Here is a 22,211-nt window from a genome sequence, read left to right on the forward strand (position 1 = left end):
AGTAAATGTAAATTATTTAGTTTTTTATTTTAAATATATATTTATAAATTTTAGAAAAGCTTGTCATTAATAACAATGATTTAATTATTAATAATTATATATATTTAACGTTAGAATTAATGGTATTCAACTGTTCGATCTTAATAATGATTTATTTGTTTGTCTCGGTAATAACTAATTATTGAGTCTGTAACTCATTCCGACAATCATCAATGTAGTTAAATTTTTTTTTTAAATTTAAAATCGATTTAAACTCCACTACTAACATTCTCATATTGATAATTTTTAAACATTATATTATAAAAAAATAAATTGATTATATTTGGGGGAGATTGAAAAAAAAGTTTATAAATGATTTTTTTTTCTCGTGTTACTCACGTTGTATCAAATCAATCATATATCATCCAATAAAATAATGTAACAGAACTTATGAAAGTTACAGTGTATGTTTATGACAAGTTAAAATTGAAAAAAATAATAATTTAATTGTAATATTCTTTTCAATATGCATAAAGTGAATTTTATTTCCTGTAAAAAGAAAAACCTTTTTAATCTGAACACTATTTATTTTTAGTTAAAAGCGTGAGATTTTCCTCTTACACGGAATAGATTGCCCTTATCCTATCTCTCGTCCTGTCCACGTTGTCAATGTTCTATCCATTACAAACAACGTTCAGAAGCAGAAAGAAACTCAGGTTCTTTGTTTGCAGCTTTTCTAGTTACCACACTCGCGCCATGGCCACGAAACCCATCTTCCCTATCCAATCCAATTAAAAATCCTCACTCTAAACCACTTCTTCAAAAAGTTTCTACAATTTCTCAATCCCAACCATGGCCTCGTCGTCGCTCTGTTCCTCCTTCGCCTCCAAAACGTGGAACCCGCACGCACTTTGTCACCACAAAACCCTAACTCCATGGGCTTCAGCTTTTCTTCGCGGAGACATCCAGCTCCAGCCGCCGTCGATTTCCGGCACACGCCGGAGCAGGATGCGTCGATCGGGTGTAGTAGCGTCCCTCGGAGGATTGCTTGGCGGCATATTCAAAGGCGCTGACACGGGAGAATCCACGCGACAGCAGTACGCGGCAACCGTTAACATTATCAACGGATTGGAACCAGAGATTTCCGCATTGTCGGATTCGGAACTGAGGGAGAGGACTTTTGCTCTTCGAGAACGCGTGCAACAGGGCCAATCTTTGGATTCTATCTTACCGGTGAGTTTGTTTTGCTTGTTGTAGTTTATAAGCGGTGTTTGAAATCAAATGCAGTTGCTCTTGATCGTGATGACGTAAGTGAAGTAAAGTGTGTGTGCGTGTGTGTTGCAGGAGGCGTTTGCTGTGGTGAGAGAAGCTTCGAAGAGGGTTCTTAGCCTCCGACCCTTCGATGTCCAGCTTATAGGTAAGTCTTTACTCGATGAATAGTTGGTCATGGAATTGTACTGTCATTGAAAATAGCTTACATGCAGTTAAGTGCTTTTGGTGTTGTTCTCGTGAAGTTTTAATTAAAATAACTGACGCAGTAAAATTTATATTGAAGGTTAACATAGGTCCTCCCAAGTAAGACTCCAATTCTGGTTGGAGATCAGTACCAAAAACTTTGGTGGAATTGTATCTAAGTTTTGTACTTATTCTATTGCCTTATACACGTTGTTATGTACTCTAGCTCGTACTATTTGGCTTGTATATTTATGCAGAAAAGAAAAATTCGTGAATATTGTTCGTTTGGGTCTTGTAGGAGGCATGGTTCTTCATAAGGGGGAAATAGCTGAAATGAGGACTGGAGAAGGGAAGACACTGGTTGCAGTTTTGCCTGCTTATTTAAATGCATTGAGTGGGAAGGGAGTTCATGTTGTGACTGTCAATGATTATCTGGCTCGGCGGGATTGTGAGTGGGTTGGTCAGGTTCCACGCTTTCTTGGATTGAAGGTTGGCCTCATTCAGCGTATGTCTCGTATTTCATTTCTTCCCTCTCCTCTTTATGCTGTATTCTCTCTATCTACATCTATATTCATCCATTGTTAGTCAGTTGGGGTTTGGTTGTCGGTCTGCCTGGGTAAACTTCTTAGTAAGCACTTTTGGAGAAAGAAAAAGAAAAAAATAAAGATGAGAGCGATTAAATTAATTTTAACTTATGAAGAAACTTATTTCATTTTTCCTCGTTTTATTCTTCTATAAGTTCTCATGGAGACCTTTATGCAAAAGGCATTGTGTTTCAAACTTTTGTTTTGCTTTGTTTCCCTCCACTCTATTTTCATTTCTGAATAAATGTCGATTTATTCCTGACTTAATTTGTTCTTGGTTTTTGTTTAGGATTTATATGTTTCTTTTCTTTTTCCTTTTTTTATCAACTGAGCTTCTTTAATATGCAAACCATTTTGAATCTATTCATTTATTGCAATCTAACACATGATACATTTGTTGGCAGAGAATATGACAAGTCAGCAAAGAAAGGAAAATTACTCATGTGATATAACATATGTCACTAATAGTGAGCTTGGTTTTGATTACTTGAGAGACAATCTTGCCACGGAAAGTAATTTTTCCTTTATATATTTCTGCAATATGCTTTTTAAATTTTGATTTTGATCCTTTTAATATCGTGCTGAACTCTTCTGAACTGTGGAATGTACAGAGTGTCGAAGATCTTGTTGTAAGGGGTTTCAATTACTGTATCATCGATGAGGTTGATTCAATTCTTATTGATGAAGCTAGAACACCACTTATTATATCAGGACCTGCAGAGAAACCCAGTGATAGATATTATAAGGCTGCAAAGATTGCAGAAGCATTTGAGCGAGACATACATTACACTGTAAGTCTGCTAAATTATGTTTACATTTTGAAATTTAATGTATTATGTTTATCAGAGCAATACTCTATGTTTCTCTACTGATACCTTCTCTGCTCATTGTAAGCTTTATGTTTTTAAAAGTCTCATTATGTATAGTTAGGAAATTTGGTCAGATTTAATTAGAATATGGCAACAAGTTATAGATTGGGACTGGATTTTCATTGGTTAATATTAATATTTTTATCCCTTGATATGGACATTACAACAATGGCAAGTGAAGTTCCTTCCTGATTATTAGTTTTTTTCCTTTTGGGAGGTATACTTACTTTGTGAGAGGAGATATTTGTTTGACTTATTCTTAATGAGATCTCGATTCTGTCTATGGTTTCATTAGATATCTTAATCTTGCAATCTTATTTTATCCAGTTTCACCATCACTGTGAACCACAGTTAGATTCAGGTTCATTATACTTTTTAGTTATTGAGAGAATTTGGGTACTCTATTCTCGATCTAGGAAAGAGCTCCCAGAGATTTTTGTATCTTTTGGAACATGTAAGAGCAAATCAATCAACTTATTGATATTAGAATACTCATACAATTCTTCCTGTATGAATTCTATTGGCGCCAAAAATGATACATTGGAAGAATCATTTGAGTCTTCATATAGGTGATTGTTATGCTTCTGCATAATCCAAAAGGAAGAAATATCTTTGAGAGCATGGACAATTTGTTCAAATTGTTCATAACATAACATTATTAAAACAACTAAATGTAATTATTTTCCATTAATTATTATTTTTATCCTTCAATTCAAACTGGACAACAATGCTTAGTGAAATTCATGTGTGATTATTAATTTTTTCCCTTTTTCATGGTATAGTTTATGAGAGGAGATCTTCGTTTGCCTGGTCTGTGATACACGGATGAGATGTTTGAATTGTTTATACTATTTTTAAACATGTATAAATTAGATAAAAGGAATATTTATCCCTGCTTTTTAATGGAGTTTATGGACCTTTTCTATCTTTTCAAACATCTACCTGTCTGGGGGTGGGGGAAATTGAAAGAAAATATGACCAGACTAGACCTAGGTGAATGAAAATGAGGGAGAAGATAAGAGGATATGATAGCAATCAGCACGGTATGAAAAGAGATAAAATAAATGAATATGTTATTGCTCACACTGTCCAAAAAATATAGAGGAGAAGAACCTCTCACTATACGGAATACAATGGCCTCAGTACCAAGTCCCAAATTTCACCTTCCTTTGTCGCCCCTACCCTCCCCTTCCTACCTCCAACTCCCCTTCCTACCTCCAACTCCCCTTCCTACCTCCAACTCACCTTCCACTCAACAATTCTGTTAAGATACTATTCATTGGGTTTGTGTTGTTGGACTCCACAAAATAGGTTTCCACTTCTTCCTTTCATACACCTTGCTGCCCTTTTTCCTTTAAACTTTTACTCGTATCACTCATCTCCCATAATTTTCACCTTGTCCCCAAGGTGAAGTTCAGGGAAGTAATTCCCCATCTTTTGTAGAGATTCCCAAGAATTTTCACATGATGGCATACCCTTTCATTTGACTAACTTCCGGGGCCTTGCCTTCTCCTTCTCTAAGAGCTAGAATCTCTTCTGGTTGCATTTCTAGCTCCCAACTGGATGGACCTTCCTACCTTCTGCCAACTTCAATTTATGAGCTACCTCTCCCACACTTCCAGTTACTTCATAGGGCCCATAACGTCTAGGATTTAGCTTTTGATTGATTCTCTTGGCTAATTTTTTAGCTTATAAGGTTGGATCTTCAAGTAAACCTAATCTCCAATCTTGAATTCCACCTTTCTTCTAAACTGGTCTGCTTGCTGCTTCCTGCGGTTTTGGGCTTACAATAAGTGATCTTTGAGTTCAGTCAACATCTCCCAACTTGAAAGATCTATTGGAAGTTAATCCTTTGCTTTTTAGAGAAATCTGCAATACTTTGCTGGTCATAGACTCTCCCTTATCGTCCTCTTCTTTGCTACTTCCCGATTCTTCCTCTTGTGATCCTTCAATGAGTAGAAATCGATAGAGTTTCAATTTGCAAACATGATCGCAACCGTAGGTTTCTCCACATTTAATACAGACCCCCTTTCGACTTCGTTCTCTCAATTAAGCTTGAGAAAGTTTCCTTCCACTCAAGGGTTTCTTCTCCCCCTGATCTGCTTCATTCATCTTGCTGCTCGTTCCCTCCTTATTTCCTCCTCTTTCCCTTCTAGTGAAACTGTGAGTATGCCTTCCCATTGTTTTCTCCATCAATTTCTTTTCTGAATTCATCAGCCCCACTTTGCGCAGAGCAATATTCTTCTCTTCCAGCAACAAGGCCCTATCCATCAACTCCTCAAGAGACCCAGTCGTAAATAACTTCAATTCGGTTTGAATCTCTTCCTTCAAGCCAGTGAGGAAGATTCCCTTCAGCATTATTCTCTTCTTTCTTCAATGGTGCGGACGCACATTCAAACTTCTCCTTGTATTTCATTACAGAACTGGTCTTCTGCAGACGTAACAGCAGCCCAAAAGGATTTTGCACCTGTCGCAGTTGAAAGCATCGGATCAACGCACCTGTAAACTCCGCCCAGTTGGGTGCTTGACTCTGTTCTGCCCACCATTGGTACCAACTGAGAGCCTTATCTGCTAAGGCTATCACCATAGCTCCAATTTTTCATCATCTTCTACCAGATTGAGTTTGAAATACCTTTTAGCCCTCACGATCCAGCTATAACATCTTGAAATATCAGAATCTGAAGTTTGCACCCTCTGAAAACACGTGATGACTCACGACTACTAGTTCGGGTCGTGCGGCTTGCATTGTCTTTACTCTCAAGTTTGCCATCAAGAACATTGTGTGTCCCCCTCCTCCTTTGCGAATGGCGCTTGCAAGGCCATCCTCATTGTGACCTCCTGTGGGAGAGGATCAGATTTTTCAACTCAGCCAGTTGTTGCTCTAGTCCTTCCATATGTTGCCTCATTGCACGACGAGTCAGTACCATGCACTCCTAGAAGTGAGTGGTCTGATACCAGCCTCATATAATAACACAAAAAACAATGAAAATGAAAGTATTCCTTTCTGTATTCAGAATTTCTGAGTTCATACAAGGAAAGAACCAAAACGAGAGAGAATATTAGTCTCTCTGCTCCCAAAAGTTCCCAGGTCATTCCCGCACCCACCCCTCATTCTCCCTCTCTCCCCTATGTTCTAACAGAAAGATACCCACACGCTCTCATATCTTCCATGTCAACTATTCTGTTATTACAGAATCAAGGGAGTGTGCTTGTGGGTCCCCAAGTGATGGGTTTCAACCTCTTCATCTGTTACGTGCCTGACCACGTAATTTGCCTTACACCGTGAACGGAACGTTACTCACGTGAATAAAAACGCTTTATTATTGAAACTCTGGAAATCACGAACCAACTAATGACTGGGAGCAGGTTCTCCTTCAGTCACACGAGAGCATAACCTCTCTTACAATATTCAAACAATCAAAAACATAACCTGACCCTAGGCGCCTCTCCTAATTAATACTAATTACTCCTTCCCGAAAAGGTAAGGAATAATCATAATCGCCTAATTATTATAATTAAACTTAATTGCCTATTTAATATAATAATCTGGAAAGAATAAATCTGTCCTTATTAACTCTATTTATTACTGCCTTTATTACAGTAATAATCTGCTGACGCCCCCTGCATTCCTGCCTATCCTCCCGTTTGCCAGCTATTTATCATGGACGCTCGTTCCTGTTAGGACGTTCGTCCTCGCCCCTCGTTGGGACGCTCGTCCTCTCGTCCATGCTAGGACGTTCGTCCATGTTCTGCTCATCCTCGCTCGACCTCGCCCCTTGTTCCGAACGTTCGTCCATGTTCTGCTCGTCCCTGTTAATACGTTCGTCCTCGCCCTTCTCCCTCCTATATCTCTTTCTCTCATACACTCGCCAGGCCCTAACATTACCCACCCCCTGAAGATCAACCTTGTCCCCAAGGTTGAAGTCAGGATATTGGTCTTGGATGGTGAGGGCATCTTCCCATGTAGCCCCGTCAGGTCCTCCCTCTTGCCATTCGACCAGGACTTCCTGCCGTACGTCCTCCCCCTGGTGCACTTGCCTCTGGTCCAACACTCTGACCGGTCGCGGAGACTGTTCCTCCACCTCCAAATCTTTGGGTAACTCTGGCTCGACCTGGTGGTCCCCTACTGCCTTCTTTAATTGTGACACATGGAACACGGGATGTATTCGGGTGGTCTCTGGTAATTGCAGCTTGAATGCGACTGCTCCTACCTGCTGAATGACCAAGAAGGGACCAAAATAGCGAGCGGCCAATTTAGACTGCACCATGGACGACATCGTCGTTTGACGGTGAGGTCTAATCTTCAGATAGACCCAATCTCCCACTCCTACTTGAGACGGTCTTCTTGCCTTGTCTGCCTGCCTTACCATTAATTCCTGTGCCCTGGCTAGATGGAACTTTAGCTGGCGGAGGGCTTCGTCTCTCGTCTGTAATTCCTGACTGACGGACTCCACTAAGGTTTCTCCTGGGACGAACCTATGCAAGGAGGGTGGCGGCCTCCCGTAGACAGTTTCAAATGGCGTGCATTTGGCTGATTCTTGATAGCTGGTGTTGTACCAATATTCCGCCCATGGTATCACAGTGCTCCAGCCCTTGGGCTGTTCGGAACAAAAACATCTCAGATACCCTTCCAGGACCCTGTTGAGAACCTCCGTCTGTCCATCCGTCTCCGGATGATAGGCTGTGCTCATCTTCAGTCGAGTGCCTTGTAGCTTGAACAACTCCTTCCAAAAATTACTTAAGAACAGTGGATCCCGGTCACTTACGATAGAGAGCGGTACCCCATGTAAGCGGACAACCTCTTTGACGAAGATTTCGGCTATTGTGCGAGCGGAATAAGGGTGTTTTAGGGGTATGAAATGTCCGTATTTGCTGAGTCGGTCTACCACCACTAATACAGCATCATATCCTCTAGACTTGGGTAGTTTGACAATAAAATCCATACTTATCTCCTCCCAGATGGCGTTGGGAATGGGTAACGGCTGCAGCAGTCCTTGCGATGATGAGGTTAGGTATTTATGCTGTTGACAGACTAGACAGTGGGCCACGAATTCGGTCACTGCTTTCTTCATTCCCACCCAATAAAGCGATTGTGCCACCTTGCGGTACGTCCGGTAAACCCCTGAATGGCCTCCTGTATGTGTGGAATGGAATTCGGCTATCAGCTTGGGCACCCAGGCCGAACGGGCTGACAGCACGAGCCTCCCTTTATAGTGCAAACGCTCGTTCTCTAGCGTGAACGAGGGATGGGAGTTGGGGTCTTTCTTTAAGTCATCAATCACTTTCCGTAACTCCTCATCCGCCTCGACTTCTTCCAAAATCTCCCTGAAATCTTGCCAATATGGCCTAACCACCACCGTTAACTCCTTCTCGTCCCGCAGCTCATCCTCATCCTTGCGGGATAGGGCGTCCGCCACCTTGTTAGTCACCCCGGATTTGTACACGATCTCAAAGTCGTATCCCAGGAGCTTTGCCAGCCAATTCTGCTGATTCTGAGTGGTGATGCGTTGTTCCAGGAGATACTTCAAACTCCTCTGATCCGTGTGAACCACAAACCGTTGCCCCAATAGGTACGGCCGCCAATGTTGTATGGCCAAAACCAGCGCCATGAGTTCCTTCTCATAGATTGACTTCCCTAACGATCCCTCCGACAGCGCTTTGCTAAAGAAAGCTATGGGCTGCTTCCCTTGCATGAGTACTGCTCCTATCCCCCTTCCGGACGCGTCACACTCAATGTGGAACGGCTGGTTAAAATCCGGAAGAATCAATACCGGTGCTGTCGTTATTGCCTTCTTCAACTTAAGCATGGCTTCCTCCGCTTGTTCCGTCCACGCGAACTGTCCTTTCTTGAGAAGGTCGGTCAAAGGCCGGGCAATCTTCCCATAGTCCTTTACGAACCTCCTGTAGTAGCCCGTCAGCCCTAGAAAACCCCTCAAAGCCTTTACTGTCCTCGGTTTCTCCCACTCCAGCACTGCCCGTACCTTGTCCTCGTCCATCTCTACCCCCTTCTCTGATATCCGATGGCCCAGATACCCTATTTGAGTTCTGCCGAATTCGCACTTCTTCCTGTTGGCCACCCATCTATGTGCCACCAGTTCCCCTAGCACCGTCGCCACCTGTTCCAAGTGCTCGTCCCAGGTGCGGCTATACACCAGTATATCATCAAAGAATACCAGTACGAACTTCCGCAGATAAGGCTGTAACAGTTGGTTCATGGCACTCTGAAAAGTGGCTGGCGCGTTGGTTAGGCCGAACGGCATTACCATGAATTCGTAGTGGCCCTGGTGCGTCCGGAAAGCAGTCTTCTCTATGTCACCGGTTCCCATTCGTATTTGATGATAGCCTGACTTTAAATCCACCTTTGAGAAATACTTGGCTCCCCTCAGTTCGTCCAACAACTCCTCTATCAAGGGAATAGGGAATTTGTCAGGCACGGTAGCTCGGTTTAGGGCCCTGTAGTCCACACAAAACCGCCAGCTGCCATCCTTCTTTTTCACCAAAATTACAGGGCTTGAATATGGACTGGTGCTTGTCCTTATGACGCCTGCCGTCAGCATTTCCGCCACCTGTTTCTCAATCTCCTCCTTCATTACATGGGGATATCTGTACGGCCTTACATTTACGGGGTCTGTACCTTCCTTCAAGGGAATTCGATGAGCCATTCCTCTATCAGGGGGTAGTCCGTCCGGCTCGTGAAACACTTCAGCGTAACGCTCCAGGATTCGCTGCATGTCGAGCGTCTGCGTCCGAGTTAGTCCTGCACCGAACGTCTCTTTTTCCGGAACGTACGGTCTGGGTTCCTTCTCTTTCTCTGTCTCCCCTAGCTCCCACACTAATAACCAGACCTCGACTTCCGTCATTTTAAGCAAAGCTGACGGTTCCACCAACCTCCTAGTTAGCGTTGGATCTCCCTTGATAATCACCCTGTTCCCTGCTTGTACGTACGCCATGGTTAGCTGCCTCCAGTTTATGACTACCTCGCCCAGCTTGGCCAACCATTCGACCCCCAGTATCACATCCACTCCGCCCAATTCGAACAAGTGAAAACGTTCGTTGATCACAATATCCCCTACCTGAACCGTTACTGACTCACAACATCCTCGAGTCTCCTTCCTCCGTCCATCCCCCAAACTCACCCGGTAGGGTGGTGTATCTACTACGGGCAAGGATAGGTCTTCTACCAATTCCCTGCTGATGAAGTTGTGGCTGGCGCCACTGTCAATTAGGATCAGAACCTGCTGCGTCCCTATCTGTCCGTGCAACTTCATCGTTTGGGGCTGGGTGAGCCCTCCGGCTGAGAGAGCAGACAGCTCCAGTTGTTCGCATTCTACCTCCCCCTCTTCTTCCCCTCCTGGCTCCTCTTCTTCGGCCAAGATCAGCATCCGAATCCCTCTTTCTGGACAACGGTGGCCTGGACCGAACGGTCCTCCGCACCGGAAACACCTCCCCTCCTCCCTGCGCTTGACGTACTCCGCGTATGGTAAATCCCGTACGTTTCTGCCTTGCGCGTTAGAGAGCGTACGCTCATCCCCTCTCCTGGGGCCTCCTTCGGCGTTCGTTCGGTTCTGGGTGTTGCGGCTAGGATCCACCCTTGCCACTGAACCGCTCGTCTTTCCCCACGACTGCCCTTTGTTGCTGATTCCTCCACCTCCTCGCGTTCCTGCTTGGAACGCCTCTACGTCCCTGGCTAGTCTCATGACATCCATAAAGTCCTTTGGGTCCAACAACCTGAGTTGGTTACGAATCCCCTCATGTAGGCCGGCCATGAAATACCCCATTAACTGTGCCTCAGGTATTTGTTCTGCTTGACTCACCAACACCTCGAATTCTTGGATGTAGTCTCCCACGGACCCCGACTGTTTACAGGATGCCAGTCTCTCAAAGACCGTTCCTTGATTTCTGCCTCCAAACCGAACCACTAATGCCTCTTTTAATCCGGCCCATGATCGGTTCCTGGCTTTCTCCCTCCAAAACCTGAACCAGTGTCCTGCTATTCCCTCCATGCTGATGTACGCCAGCCGCAACTTCTCTTCGTCGGGCACCCCTTGGAGTTCGAAGAATTTGTCCGCCCTATAAATCCAGTTCATAGGTTCGCTGCCTTCGAACACGGGCAATTCAACCTTCCTCCTCCAATAAGGTGGCTCCTCTCGGTGTCCCCCTCCTAAGCCTCCGCCAGCTCTCTCATCCTCGTCATTCCTCCTGCCATTTACTGATCCCTGGCTACTATCCAGGTGTCCCTCCTCCCGTCGACCTCGCTCGCCTAGTATCCTTACTAGTTCCTGGACTGCCGATTCCAGCCCGCCCATGGAGATTTCTAAGGTCTCTATCCTCCCGTCCATAGCCGTCAGTTTTCCCTCCATTACGCTCTCCTCCCTTTAATAATGATCCGGCAGGTCGGACCAATTTGTTACGTGCCTGACCACGTAATTTGCCTTACACCGTGAACGGAACGGTACTCACGTGAATAAAAACGCTTTATTATTGAAACTCTGGAAATCACGAACCAACTAATGACTGGGAGCAGGTTCTCCTTCAGTCACACGAGAGCATAACCTCTCTTACAATATTCAAACAATCAAAAACATAACCTGACCCTAGGCGCCTCTCCTAATTAATACTAATTACTCCTTCCCGAAAAGGTAAGGAATAATCATAATCGCCTAATTATTATAATTAAACTTAATTGCCTATTTAATATAATAATCTGGAAAGAATAAATCTGTCCTTATTAACTCTATTTATTACTGCCTTTATTACAGTAATAATCTGCTGACGCCCCCTGCATTCCTGCCTATCCTCCCGTTTGCCAGCTATTTATCATGGACGCTCGTTCCTGTTAGGACGTTCGTCCTCGCCCCTCGTTGGGACGCTCGTCCTCTCGTCCATGCTAGGACGTTCGTCCATGTTCTGCTCGTCCTCGCTCGACCTCGCCCCTTGTTCCGAACGTTCGTCCATGTTCTGCTCGTCCCTGTTAATACGTTCGTCCTCGCCCTTCTCCCTCCTATATCTCTTTCTCTCATACACTCGCCAGGCCCTAACATCATCTCACAGACCTGATGGATTTTCCTACCCTGCCCTTCCATTCCTTCATTCGTATCACCTTGAAAGTCATCTACCGTGATTTTGAATTACTTTGGTCATACAAAATCATAAACTCTAAATATTATATATAGCAGAATGCTTATGTGAAGCTAACAGAGCAATAACTTTGATATGCAAGTTAGTTTCTATTTCATGGTCTGTTGAAAATGGGAAACAAAGTTTGCTAGAATAAACATGAGTTTGTGGAGGTCTTTTGATTATTTTTGTATTGTGAATGTTTGAGGTTCCTAAATTTTCATCTTCACCTTAACTTGTTCTTATATTCGATGACAGGAGACATGCTTAATTTATTATAATAAAATTGCATCTTTGAATTTTATTATTATTACTGAAATTGTCATTGCAGGTGGATGAAAAACAAAAAACAGTTCTACTTTCTGAGCAGGGTTATGAAGACGCTGAAGAAATTTTGGCTGTCAAAGATTTATATGATCCACGAGAGCAGTGGGCTTCATATATCCTAAATGCAATAAAAGCAAAAGAACTATTTCTTCGGGATGTAAACTACATAGTTCGTGGAAAAGAGGTCTTTATTGTTGATGAGTTTACTGGCCGAGTCATGCAGGTATTTCGAGTTTCTATTTGAATTCATGGCAATAAACAATTTAGTGAGCAAAGGCAGAGAGAATAGTTGCGCCAGCAGTAGCAGTTTCTTGATCTACATTTGATATAATTATTATTATAATCGTAATTATAATTAAGATAATAGAAAAACTTTGCTTTATATATTATGGCTTAGAAAAGTATTAAATGCTAACTCAATGCATTGCGTTGTCTTTTACTGGATAACTTGTGATTGTTACTCGGCACTAAAAGCATTACTATTTAATTATTGATACTAAAAGAATAGTTGCAATTAATATTCACTTAGTTTCTGCAAGAAAATCATATACAGTCTACACCTGGATTATACTTGACCTCCGCAATTGAATTGCAAATTAATAGTGATTCTATCTTAGGATACATTTTACGTTCTGCCCTTATCTTTAAACAAGCTGCAGTGATCTGGTATATACAAGGATTCTTTCTTTTGCTCGTGATTACAATGTCAAACCTTGGTGTTTACGTTACTATCTAATTATTGTAGAGTACCTGTCTAGCCAATGGCAATATCTTTCATATTACTGGCACTCACTACCACTTCTATTTTGAGAAAACAAATAACTAAACCTATATGAAGAAAGAATGTCACGTGTTCAAATTTCTGAGAAGTTAATTTGGTATAAGTAATTTTTATTTACTCATAGGGGAGAAGGTGGAGTGATGGTCTTCACCAAGCAGTTGAGGCAAAAGAAGGGCTGCCAATTCAAAATGAAACTGTCACGCTGGCTTCCATCAGTTACCAGAATTTCTTTCTTCAGGTTGGAAATGTCATGTTTGAGCTGGTTAAGTGAATCATCATTTCAGAATTTCGTTTGCATTTGAAATTTCCTTGATGCTCTCAACTATGTACCTCTACAGTTTCCCAAACTTTGTGGTATGACTGGCACTGCAGCAACAGAAAGCACAGAATTTGAGAGTATTTACAAGCTTAAAGTTACAATTGTGCCAACAAACAAGCCTATGATAAGAAAGGTTTCTTCTTGTCATTAATTGTGCAACACTTTAATACTTTTTGCCAAATGGGATCATCTGTATTCCAATTCCTGAACAGGAGGAATGATAATATATTTATTACATATATATATGTGCAATGTATGTGTAAATTATTATAGTTTCGAGATAGTGTGGATGGATTACTTCCATTTAAAGTTATGTTCAGAAGCCTTAATGTTCATCTTAGTAGATTTAGTTTGTACATAATAAACAGTATTTATAAATTGCTTGTTGTTTGTTTAGTTCCTAATCTTTAATTTCTTTCACAGGACGAATCTGATGTAGTTTTTAGGGCAACTTCTGGGAAATGGCGTGCAGTTGTAGTGGAAATCTCTAGGATGCACAAAACTGGTCGCCCAGTGCTTGTTGGCACGACTAGTGTTGAGCAGAGTGATTCTTTGTCGGAGCTATTGAAAGAAGCTGAAATTCCGCATGAGGTAAGGTCTCTCCTATTTTGTTATACTATAACTTGCAAAAATATATTGAGGCCCCATTTACAAGGTATACACTTTCTTTCTTTACAAAAAATAAAAAAAGAAGATGAATCATATTTTTCAAGAAAGGCTTTTTCACTTCCTCAAAAGAACTTGATAAGTTATACATTTTTTTTTTCTTTCTATACATCTCATGAAACAACATTTTAGCATTCATTTTTTGAGATTTATATTATATTTTAAGGTGACTTTTTGAGTGTTTAAAAAAGTTTTTTTTTTTCTTTTTAATACTAGTTTATGAAGTATCCACCCATTTTTAGGTGTTGGCTCAAATGTTTGAGCTGATGATACTTTTTTAATCAGAAATCAGGTCAGGGTTGGTCTAAGAAAAAACATTTCTCAAGCAAGAGGAATGTTTATGCTTCATGGATATTGTGTCATTAGAATACTTTGTTAATGATACTTGTTTCAAATTATTTTTGTTTCTTAAAAGGTAGCCTACTCATAGCCTAGGACAAGCTTTGGTAACACGGGCCATCTACTCATCCATTTGATAGAATGAGATGCTACCATTTTTTTCTTAATATTTTTGGGTTTATAATGAGTTATGTGCTTCCTAGGTTCTTAATGCGAAACCAGAAAATGTTGAGAGGGAAGCAGAAATTGTAGCTCAGAGTGGTCGTTTTGGGGCAGTGACAATTGCAACCAATATGGCTGGTCGTGGGACAGATATAATCCTTGGTGGTAATGCTGAATTTATGGCACGGTTGAAACTTCGTGAGATATTGATGTCTAGGTATTCTTTTATTATGGAGAATGTGTTCTACCATCTACTTGTTGCCTTCAGATTGAGTATTATTTAAAATGATATTTGGAAGAAAAGGGGATAGGCTTAGTGGGGGAGGTGAGGATACTTAAAGGGAGATGCTGCCTGGGGTGGGCTTTTAGTGAGTGAGATGGTCTATGCAAAGTTATAAACAAAAGTCCTTGAATGGAAGTGTGTTTTCCCGTTTATGAGGGAAAGAAAAGAAAAGAAAAACTTGTCTGAAGTGAAAGGAGTGAGGTGGTTGTATGACGTGGTTCGGGGATTTCAAGCACCTCCTATTGTGTGTGAGTAATGCCTCTGTATTTACAGGCAGGCGTATTGTAACATGTGTATACGTTGGTTGCACAACCTCACTGTTTTCTGGGATTTATTCACAACTTTAATTGGAAGACATATTCTGATTGCTCCTATACTGTGGTTAAAATCCTCGAGCCTGTTTTGTTAGATCTTAAAGTAAAACTATTTCTAAGTTATTGAAGTCATCTTACCAAGACAAGCATTACATTTATTTTCTGCGACTAAATGATTGCAGAGTTGTTAAGCCATCCGAAGAAGGTTTTGTTTCAATAAAGAAACCTCCACCCTACAAGACATGGAAGGTATGGTGTTTTTCTTTTAAAGTATTGATTGTGTTACCACAATTATGGTGTTGTACACTGACATACTCTTGTTTACTCTTTAGAAGGAGGATGTTAGCAACCTATTCTTAGATCAAAATGTGCTATTTACTATATTTGAAAAGCAAAACTAGAAAAGGGTATTTAAGACACTTTAAGAACCTTTGAAGCAATTGGGTAGACGAAAAGATGAGTTTTACAACAGTATGCAATATGGAAAGAAAAGAATGGCATGCTTGAACCAGGCTTTTGCTAGATCATCTTTGACTGTCAAAGAGGTGCGGTAATGGTTAAAAAATGGTGGAAAGAACATGGGTTGGTGTTATAAATAGGGAATTTTGGATGTCTGTAGAAAAAGAAAGCTGAATTCAAAATCTTTTTTGTTTTTCAAATATATTATATTTCAAAAAGGTACCCCCTAAATCTATGTTGCTTTAGATGTTGTGTGCTTTAATTTGCTTTAAAAAGTGTTGCATGTTTATATGTTTGCCTCTACATACTTTCTGCAGTACTTGTTTTGAAACTCTGCATATATCATTATTCAGGTGAATGAGAAGTTATTCCCATGCCAGCTATCAGATAAAAATGAGAACTTGACCGAAAAGGCTGTTCAATTAGCTGTCGAAACATGGGGCAAGAGATCATTAACTGAGCTTGAAGCAGAGGAGCGCCTATCCTATGCATGTGAAAAGGTGACAATCGGTGAATGATAAATTTTCTTTTGTAATTAATGCTAAAAATTTGAATGTTTTAGCAACTAGTTTAACTTTCTTGAGACTTTGATATATCACTTTTTTGTGAATTTTAATTTAGTATATAAAAATTGTCATTATATATTTTTATGTAGGGCCCTGCTCAAGATGAAGTCATTGCCAAGTTGAGAAATGCATTTCTGGAAATTGGAAAAGAATACAAAGTCTTCACTGAGGAAGAGAGGAAGAAGGTTTATTTTTCTTAACTAATACTTCTCATAAGTTGCTGTTGATTAACTATTATTATGACTGCAGGTTGTGGAAGCTGGTGGACTCCATGTGGTGGGCACAGAGCGACATGAATCACGGCGAATTGATAATCAGGTTTTCTTTTTCTTACCTCCTTTTCCTTGTTGGGTTGAAAGGAGGGAAGCAGGGATGGAATTGGTTTTGGACTTTGTCATCTGGATATCTCTTACCTGCTTCTTTCATCTTGTGGCTATACTAGCTAATCCTACCTTGGCAAATAAGTATTTGAACTTGAAATGTTGATATTTATGCATAAAGTTGCGTGGTCGAAGTGGCAGACAAGGAGATCCAGGTAGCTCGCGCTTTTTTTTAAGCCTTGAAGATAACATATTTCGCATTTTTGGTGGAGATCGAATTCAGGTAATGCATTTGTTGTGCTGCTGCAACAGTAGGAATTTTTTTGCCCAAAACTTGATTATGTTAAGATTGTAATGTGTACTGTGTAGGGCTTAATGCGAGCTTTCAGAGTTGAAGACCTGCCTATTGAGTCCAAGATGCTGACCAAAGCATTAGATGAAGCCCAAAGGAAAGTGGAGAATTATTTCTTTGACATTCGGAAGCAGTTGTTTGAGTATGATGAAGTACTTAACAGCCAAAGAGACCGAGTTTATACTGAGAGAAGGCGAGCCCTTGAATCAGATAATCTTCAGTCTCTTCTTATTGAATATGCTGAGTTGACAATGGATGACATTTTAGAGGTAAGCCTGCCAAAATTATGGTTCTCTTTATACCTTGCTGCATTGTCTAACTTGATAATGCAATTATGATGGATTAGGCAAACATTGGTTCTGATGCTCCAAAGGACAGCTGGGATCTTGAAAAACTAATTGCAAAAATTCAGCAGTAAGTGAAGTCTTTTGCCCTTATGCTTGATGCCATGCTTGATTTAGTTATATGCAGAGCCTTTTACTCATTCATATAAACTGATCTGAAATGGTTATAAATAAGAGGTAGCACTGCTAAGTGCTTTCTGCACAAACAGTTCACCAAATCTCGAAGCCTATTTTTTTCACCCTCCGTGACGTCATACTGGATTGGAGAAGTTAGAATTGCCCCTGAATTTGCAAAAACTAGCTGTTTTCATTGAATTGGTTAAGTAGGAGATGTTTTGGTCACATTGGTACACACCACCTCATTATGATAACTTATTGATTACATGGTGCAACAACCCAGCAAGAGAAAAAAGGACTTAACTGTTTTGACATTATTGAATATTTTGGTAAAAATATATTTTCTAGAGTTATAAATACTGGATTATGTATAGAATCAAAATATCTTCTAATTTATTAATTTAATAAACTTGTTATTAAAAATTATGAGTGCTTTCTTTGATTACTTTATTCAATTTTTTCTTCATAAAATCCAATTAGATCATTGATTTAATAAGTTGAAACTGTGACCCCACAACTGTTCTACTTCACTAATGTTTTACTTTCATTTTGTATTGGTGTTAAATGGTAAAACATTTAATTTTTTCCTTAACTAAGATTTTCTCGAGCAATCTTAATATCATCCTTCACATTATCCTGGTCCACTCAGGGNAAAAATGTTAAGATTTTAAGAGATATCATTAACACATTCTTAAAGAATATGAAAGAAAAAACAAGGATTGAAACATTTTATGAGAATAAAGGTAAATGTCAAATAACCTATTAATGTCACTAAAGTTAAGCATGATGAAACAAACAATTATAATATTGTAACTCAACATAGGTCAAAAAGTGGTTTTTGAAGGTTAGCTAAATGTTATAAGCAACCACAACCATTTTGAGTTGTGGCTAATGAAAGGCTTTAGGATAATAAAAAGCCCTTTGCATTTCTCCTAATTGAATGGAGAGACCTTTTATCCATGAAAAGCCCTTCCGCAAGTTGAATCAATCAAAGAGTTAGTGATTCTCGTGGAGGGGCCTTGAATTAATTTAAAATGTTTTTTATTTAAATTAATTTTATATATTTGATACTAATTTTTATATATATATTTATTTAGTATACAAAAACATTTATTGAAAATCCATAACAGCATAGAGGGATTATGTTGGTGATGAGAATGGGCCGAGGAACTTTTAGAAGGAGAAGCCATGGACGATGAAGATGGGACAAATGAATGTTATTTTCGAGGTGGTGGTTGAGAAAGTTAAGATACCACACACTCTTATTTCAATGCTAAAATTTACTTAGAACCATGTCACTTTTGTGAAGAGAGAAACAAATATTCGTCTCATTCTCTTTCTAGGGAAAGCAATATATTCTAGGCTCACAATTTACCAACACGCACCTTCTTGTATTTGTTACACTCTGAACCAATGAAATGGGTTCATTTTGTTTCTGTAAAGTAGAAAAATACTGACACTTTTTCTAAGCTCAAAATTTGGCAACATTCAAAACAAGAAAGAAGGCAAAACAGGTCTAATTGGATTGTTGTGATGCATAGTCGTATACGTCTGGCTCAACAAACAAACCAAAACCAACGTATTACCAAATGTTGTACCCCATGGATCACATCACATATGTTCTTGTGTTAAGGAAAATGTTTACAGCCTAACAAGTTAGGTGGGTGACAAAAACTTGGTAGGTAGGTCCCCATCGCACTCGAGTTCTGCACCTAAATTTCGTAAAAGGTGCATTGTTTAGCAATTTAATTTTGTTGTGAAACATCTGCACCGTTTTACTCCTACCCTCTACCCTCCTCCTCAGCCCCTTTAAAGAAAAAATATTGTGTTTTTTTTTTCATTTTTTCTCGTCAAATTATTCTTCTTATTTTTTTCTATTAATAATACATTATTATTCGTATTAATATATATTGATATATTTTTTTATCTATTCTAAAATTTTGTTTAAATGTTTAACAATTTTATTTTACATTTTTATAAACATTATAATTTTAAGAATTAAATATATTTTTAGCCCATTAACTTTTATGGAAAATTGAAAATAAGTTTTTCTTTTGAAACTTTAGACTAATTTAGTTATTTATTTTCAGAACAATGTGAATTTAGTCTTTTTAACGATTGTTAAGTTTATTTAAGGTTTTAAAGACGTTTATCTACTAACATTAAAAAAATGTATCAAAAAGTGTAAACAATTAAAATGTTATCATGAAATGTGTTTTAAACGTTAATTAAATTTAACAAAATTTAACTAAATCTATATATTTTTAGAGTTGAGAGACTAAATTTAGTCAAAATTTAAAAGAGTGACCAATTCTAATTTTTAAGCAAAAACATATTTAATCCTATTTTAATATAGTATATGAAATTATTTTATTTATTATTTAAATTATTTTTAATTAATTTGTTTCAACTATTATATAAAGAATTATTATTTAATTAAAAGTTAGAAGTAAATTATTTTTATATGTAACAAGATTTTCTCATAAAGAATATTAATCATCATATAACATTGTATATACATATTTAATATCTTAGGATATTAATATAAGTTTTTCATAAGTCGATGAAGATCTCTTAAAATATTTCTTAATAATTTTTAGTGAACATCTTTTTCTTCTACTAGTACAACAAATACAAATAAAAATGGGTAATTTTTTTTTAAGTCTTAAATATTAATATTAAAAAAATTCAACACACAATATAGCCAATAATGTTTGCAATTGAACTACAATCATAATACTTAATCTCATTTTATAATATGAATCTATATTTCACTTGTGATGATCTAATATCGACAGTTACATTGAGAAGTAACTAGATAGTTGAAAAATTCTTATTAAAAACATTGATAAAGTCATAATCTTTTTCTTCTTGGAAATATTAATAATTTTTTAGCTAATGAAAAAAAAATTCACTACCTAACCTTAACAATGTTGAAAAAACATCAGATAGTCCAAAGTTTGACCTATGAATATATTAGTTCAGTGTAATATTTTGAATTATTCATATATTCTTGTACTTGCTAAATGCTTCTTTAGACTCCACCATAACTTGAGTTTTTTACTAGTGTAACTTTCTAAACACACTGATATATGTGTTGGTCTCAACTGATTGTAATTAAACATAAAACTTGTTTTCAATTAACATACTCTTAGATATTTTCAAGGATCACATGATTATCAAGATATGTCATAATTTTCTTTTTATAATAGAGCATATATATTATATATATATATATATATATATATATATATATATATGTATATATATATATATATATGTTATAATATAAATTACATCACGATAATCTATAAATCATCCAAACATATAAAAAAAATGTAAAATTAATAATAGAGCGTATATATGTAACTTTCTTTTATTCAAATTCATTGAATAAAAGAAGATATTTACAGTTACTTTATTTTTATTATTATTTTATAAGTACTGTTTTTTAAATTATAAAATAATGATATTTAAAATAATAGAAATAAAACTAGAATCAAGAATTTTAAATAGATAACTAGGTATGAATGAAAATAAAACAAATAAATAAAATAACAAAAATACAATTTAATATAATTGATTCGGGCATTATTCGAAATTAGAGTTTGTCTTTATTTAAAGTTTTGATTTTCAAAATTTAAAAATGAATAAAAGTAGTTCTTTTAATCCAATTGCCATTAATTTTTTTTTACGTGTTAAATGATATTTTAAATTGGAGTTGAAGTTGTTTATATTATTTGAAACATTCTAATTCAAATGTTATCTTAGAATACCATTTAAACATGTAAGAAAAAATTAACTCCACTAAGTTAAGAAAACTATATGAATTCATTTTTAAAGTTTATGGACAAAAATGTATCAAAGTTTTAGTTTAAAGATTAAGTACATATTAACTCTAAATTAAATAAAATAATTATAAATTAATAAACATAATCAATTCTTATATGGAAATAAATTAAGTCACATAGTTATAAATTTATACATATGACCTGTGTGTATGATTGGAGAAGTAAATAAATGATGGTGGATAACTAAAAATGAATTCAATGATATAAATATAAATAAATAAAAGGTAGGTGTGTAATATTATTTAAATTATTGTTTTAAGATTGAATAAGTTTAAAATCCGTTTATTTAAATAATGTCAATTATTGTTTCTTATATTTAAAATATTAGTATAAAGTTCCACTAAATAGTTTTTATAATATATATATATATATATATATATATATATATATATATATATAATTATATATATATTAATAATTATATATTTTAATAATGAATTAATATGCTTTTTAATTATTTTTTTCAACATAAAATACTGAACATTTCTTTTAATACGAGTTTAATTATATGAGGTAAGATTTTTTAACTCTTACGTTTAAAGTAATAATAGAATAAAATAAATAATATAGTTATTTAAAAGTAAAAACGATACATAATGGAGTTTTAAATTGTATTATTTTAGTATTATTACTTTAAAAATTTATACTTAAATAAACATATAATAATATTTTTTGCGTTAGAAAATGTTTTATAGCAATTAAATGTATATTAATTAGAAATATAATTTACTATTTAAACGTCAAATTATCAATGTACACTAATAACATTTTTCAGTCACTTACATTGATTATTTACTCCTGTAATGTTAATGTTTAAGTTTGGTTAATAATTCTTTTAATCATTTAATAAATAATTAAACTATAATTTATAACGCTAGTAAGTTACCAAAAAAATATACATATTTAAACATCTTACAAATACTATTTATTTTTTTATTAATTACTTATTTATTATAAATCTTCTTCTTTATTATTTTTATATAAGAAAAATAAGAAGCCACTGGAAA

The 22,211-nt window shown here is 37.2% G+C and overlaps 1 protein-coding gene across 2 annotated transcripts; it reads left to right on the top strand.

The window, feature by feature from the left end:
* The first annotated feature begins 625 nt into the window (after window positions 1-625).
* On the top strand, window positions 626-17,862 carry LOC148194466 (protein translocase subunit SecA, chloroplastic-like). 2 transcript variants are annotated; one of them, XM_088097356.1, is made up of 17 exons: window positions 799-1,212; window positions 1,324-1,396; window positions 1,733-1,939; window positions 2,423-2,525; window positions 2,629-2,809; window positions 12,336-12,554; window positions 13,237-13,350; window positions 13,451-13,564; window positions 13,855-14,022; window positions 14,640-14,815; window positions 15,378-15,444; window positions 16,008-16,154; window positions 16,310-16,405; window positions 16,470-16,538; window positions 16,722-16,823; window positions 16,910-17,161; window positions 17,239-17,862. In XM_088097356.1, exons 1-17 carry the CDS (start codon window positions 832-834, stop codon window positions 17,308-17,310), a joined length of 2,541 nt encoding a protein of 846 aa, XP_087953482.1. In that variant the 5' UTR covers window positions 799-831; the 3' UTR covers window positions 17,311-17,862. The 2 variants fall into 2 exon arrangements, with proteins under 2 accessions (XP_087953481.1, XP_087953482.1); XM_088097355.1 differs by lacking the exons at window positions 16,910-17,161; window positions 17,239-17,862 and having other exon boundaries at window positions 626-1,212; window positions 16,663-16,801.
* The last annotated feature ends 4,349 nt before the right edge of the window (window positions 17,863-22,211 follow it).

The sequence above is a fragment of the Vigna umbellata genome, chromosome 8 (genome assembly GCF_029865625.1).
Source record: "Vigna umbellata cultivar VRB3 chromosome 8, Vumbellata_1.0, whole genome shotgun sequence".
Lineage (NCBI taxonomy): Eukaryota > Viridiplantae > Streptophyta > Magnoliopsida > Fabales > Fabaceae > Vigna > Vigna umbellata.

Coding starts and splice junctions, on each gene's coding strand:
- LOC148194466 (XM_088097356.1), top strand. CDS start 832: ATGGCCTCGTCGTCGCTCTGTTCCTCCTTCGCCTCCAAAACGTGGAAC. Junction 1,940..2,422: donor GAAGGTTGGCCTCATTCAGC/GTATGTCTCGTA, acceptor ATTTGTTGGCAG/AGAATATGACAAGTCAGCAA. Junction 14,816..15,377: donor CGTGAGATATTGATGTCTAG/GTATTCTTTTAT, acceptor AAATGATTGCAG/AGTTGTTAAGCCATCCGAAG.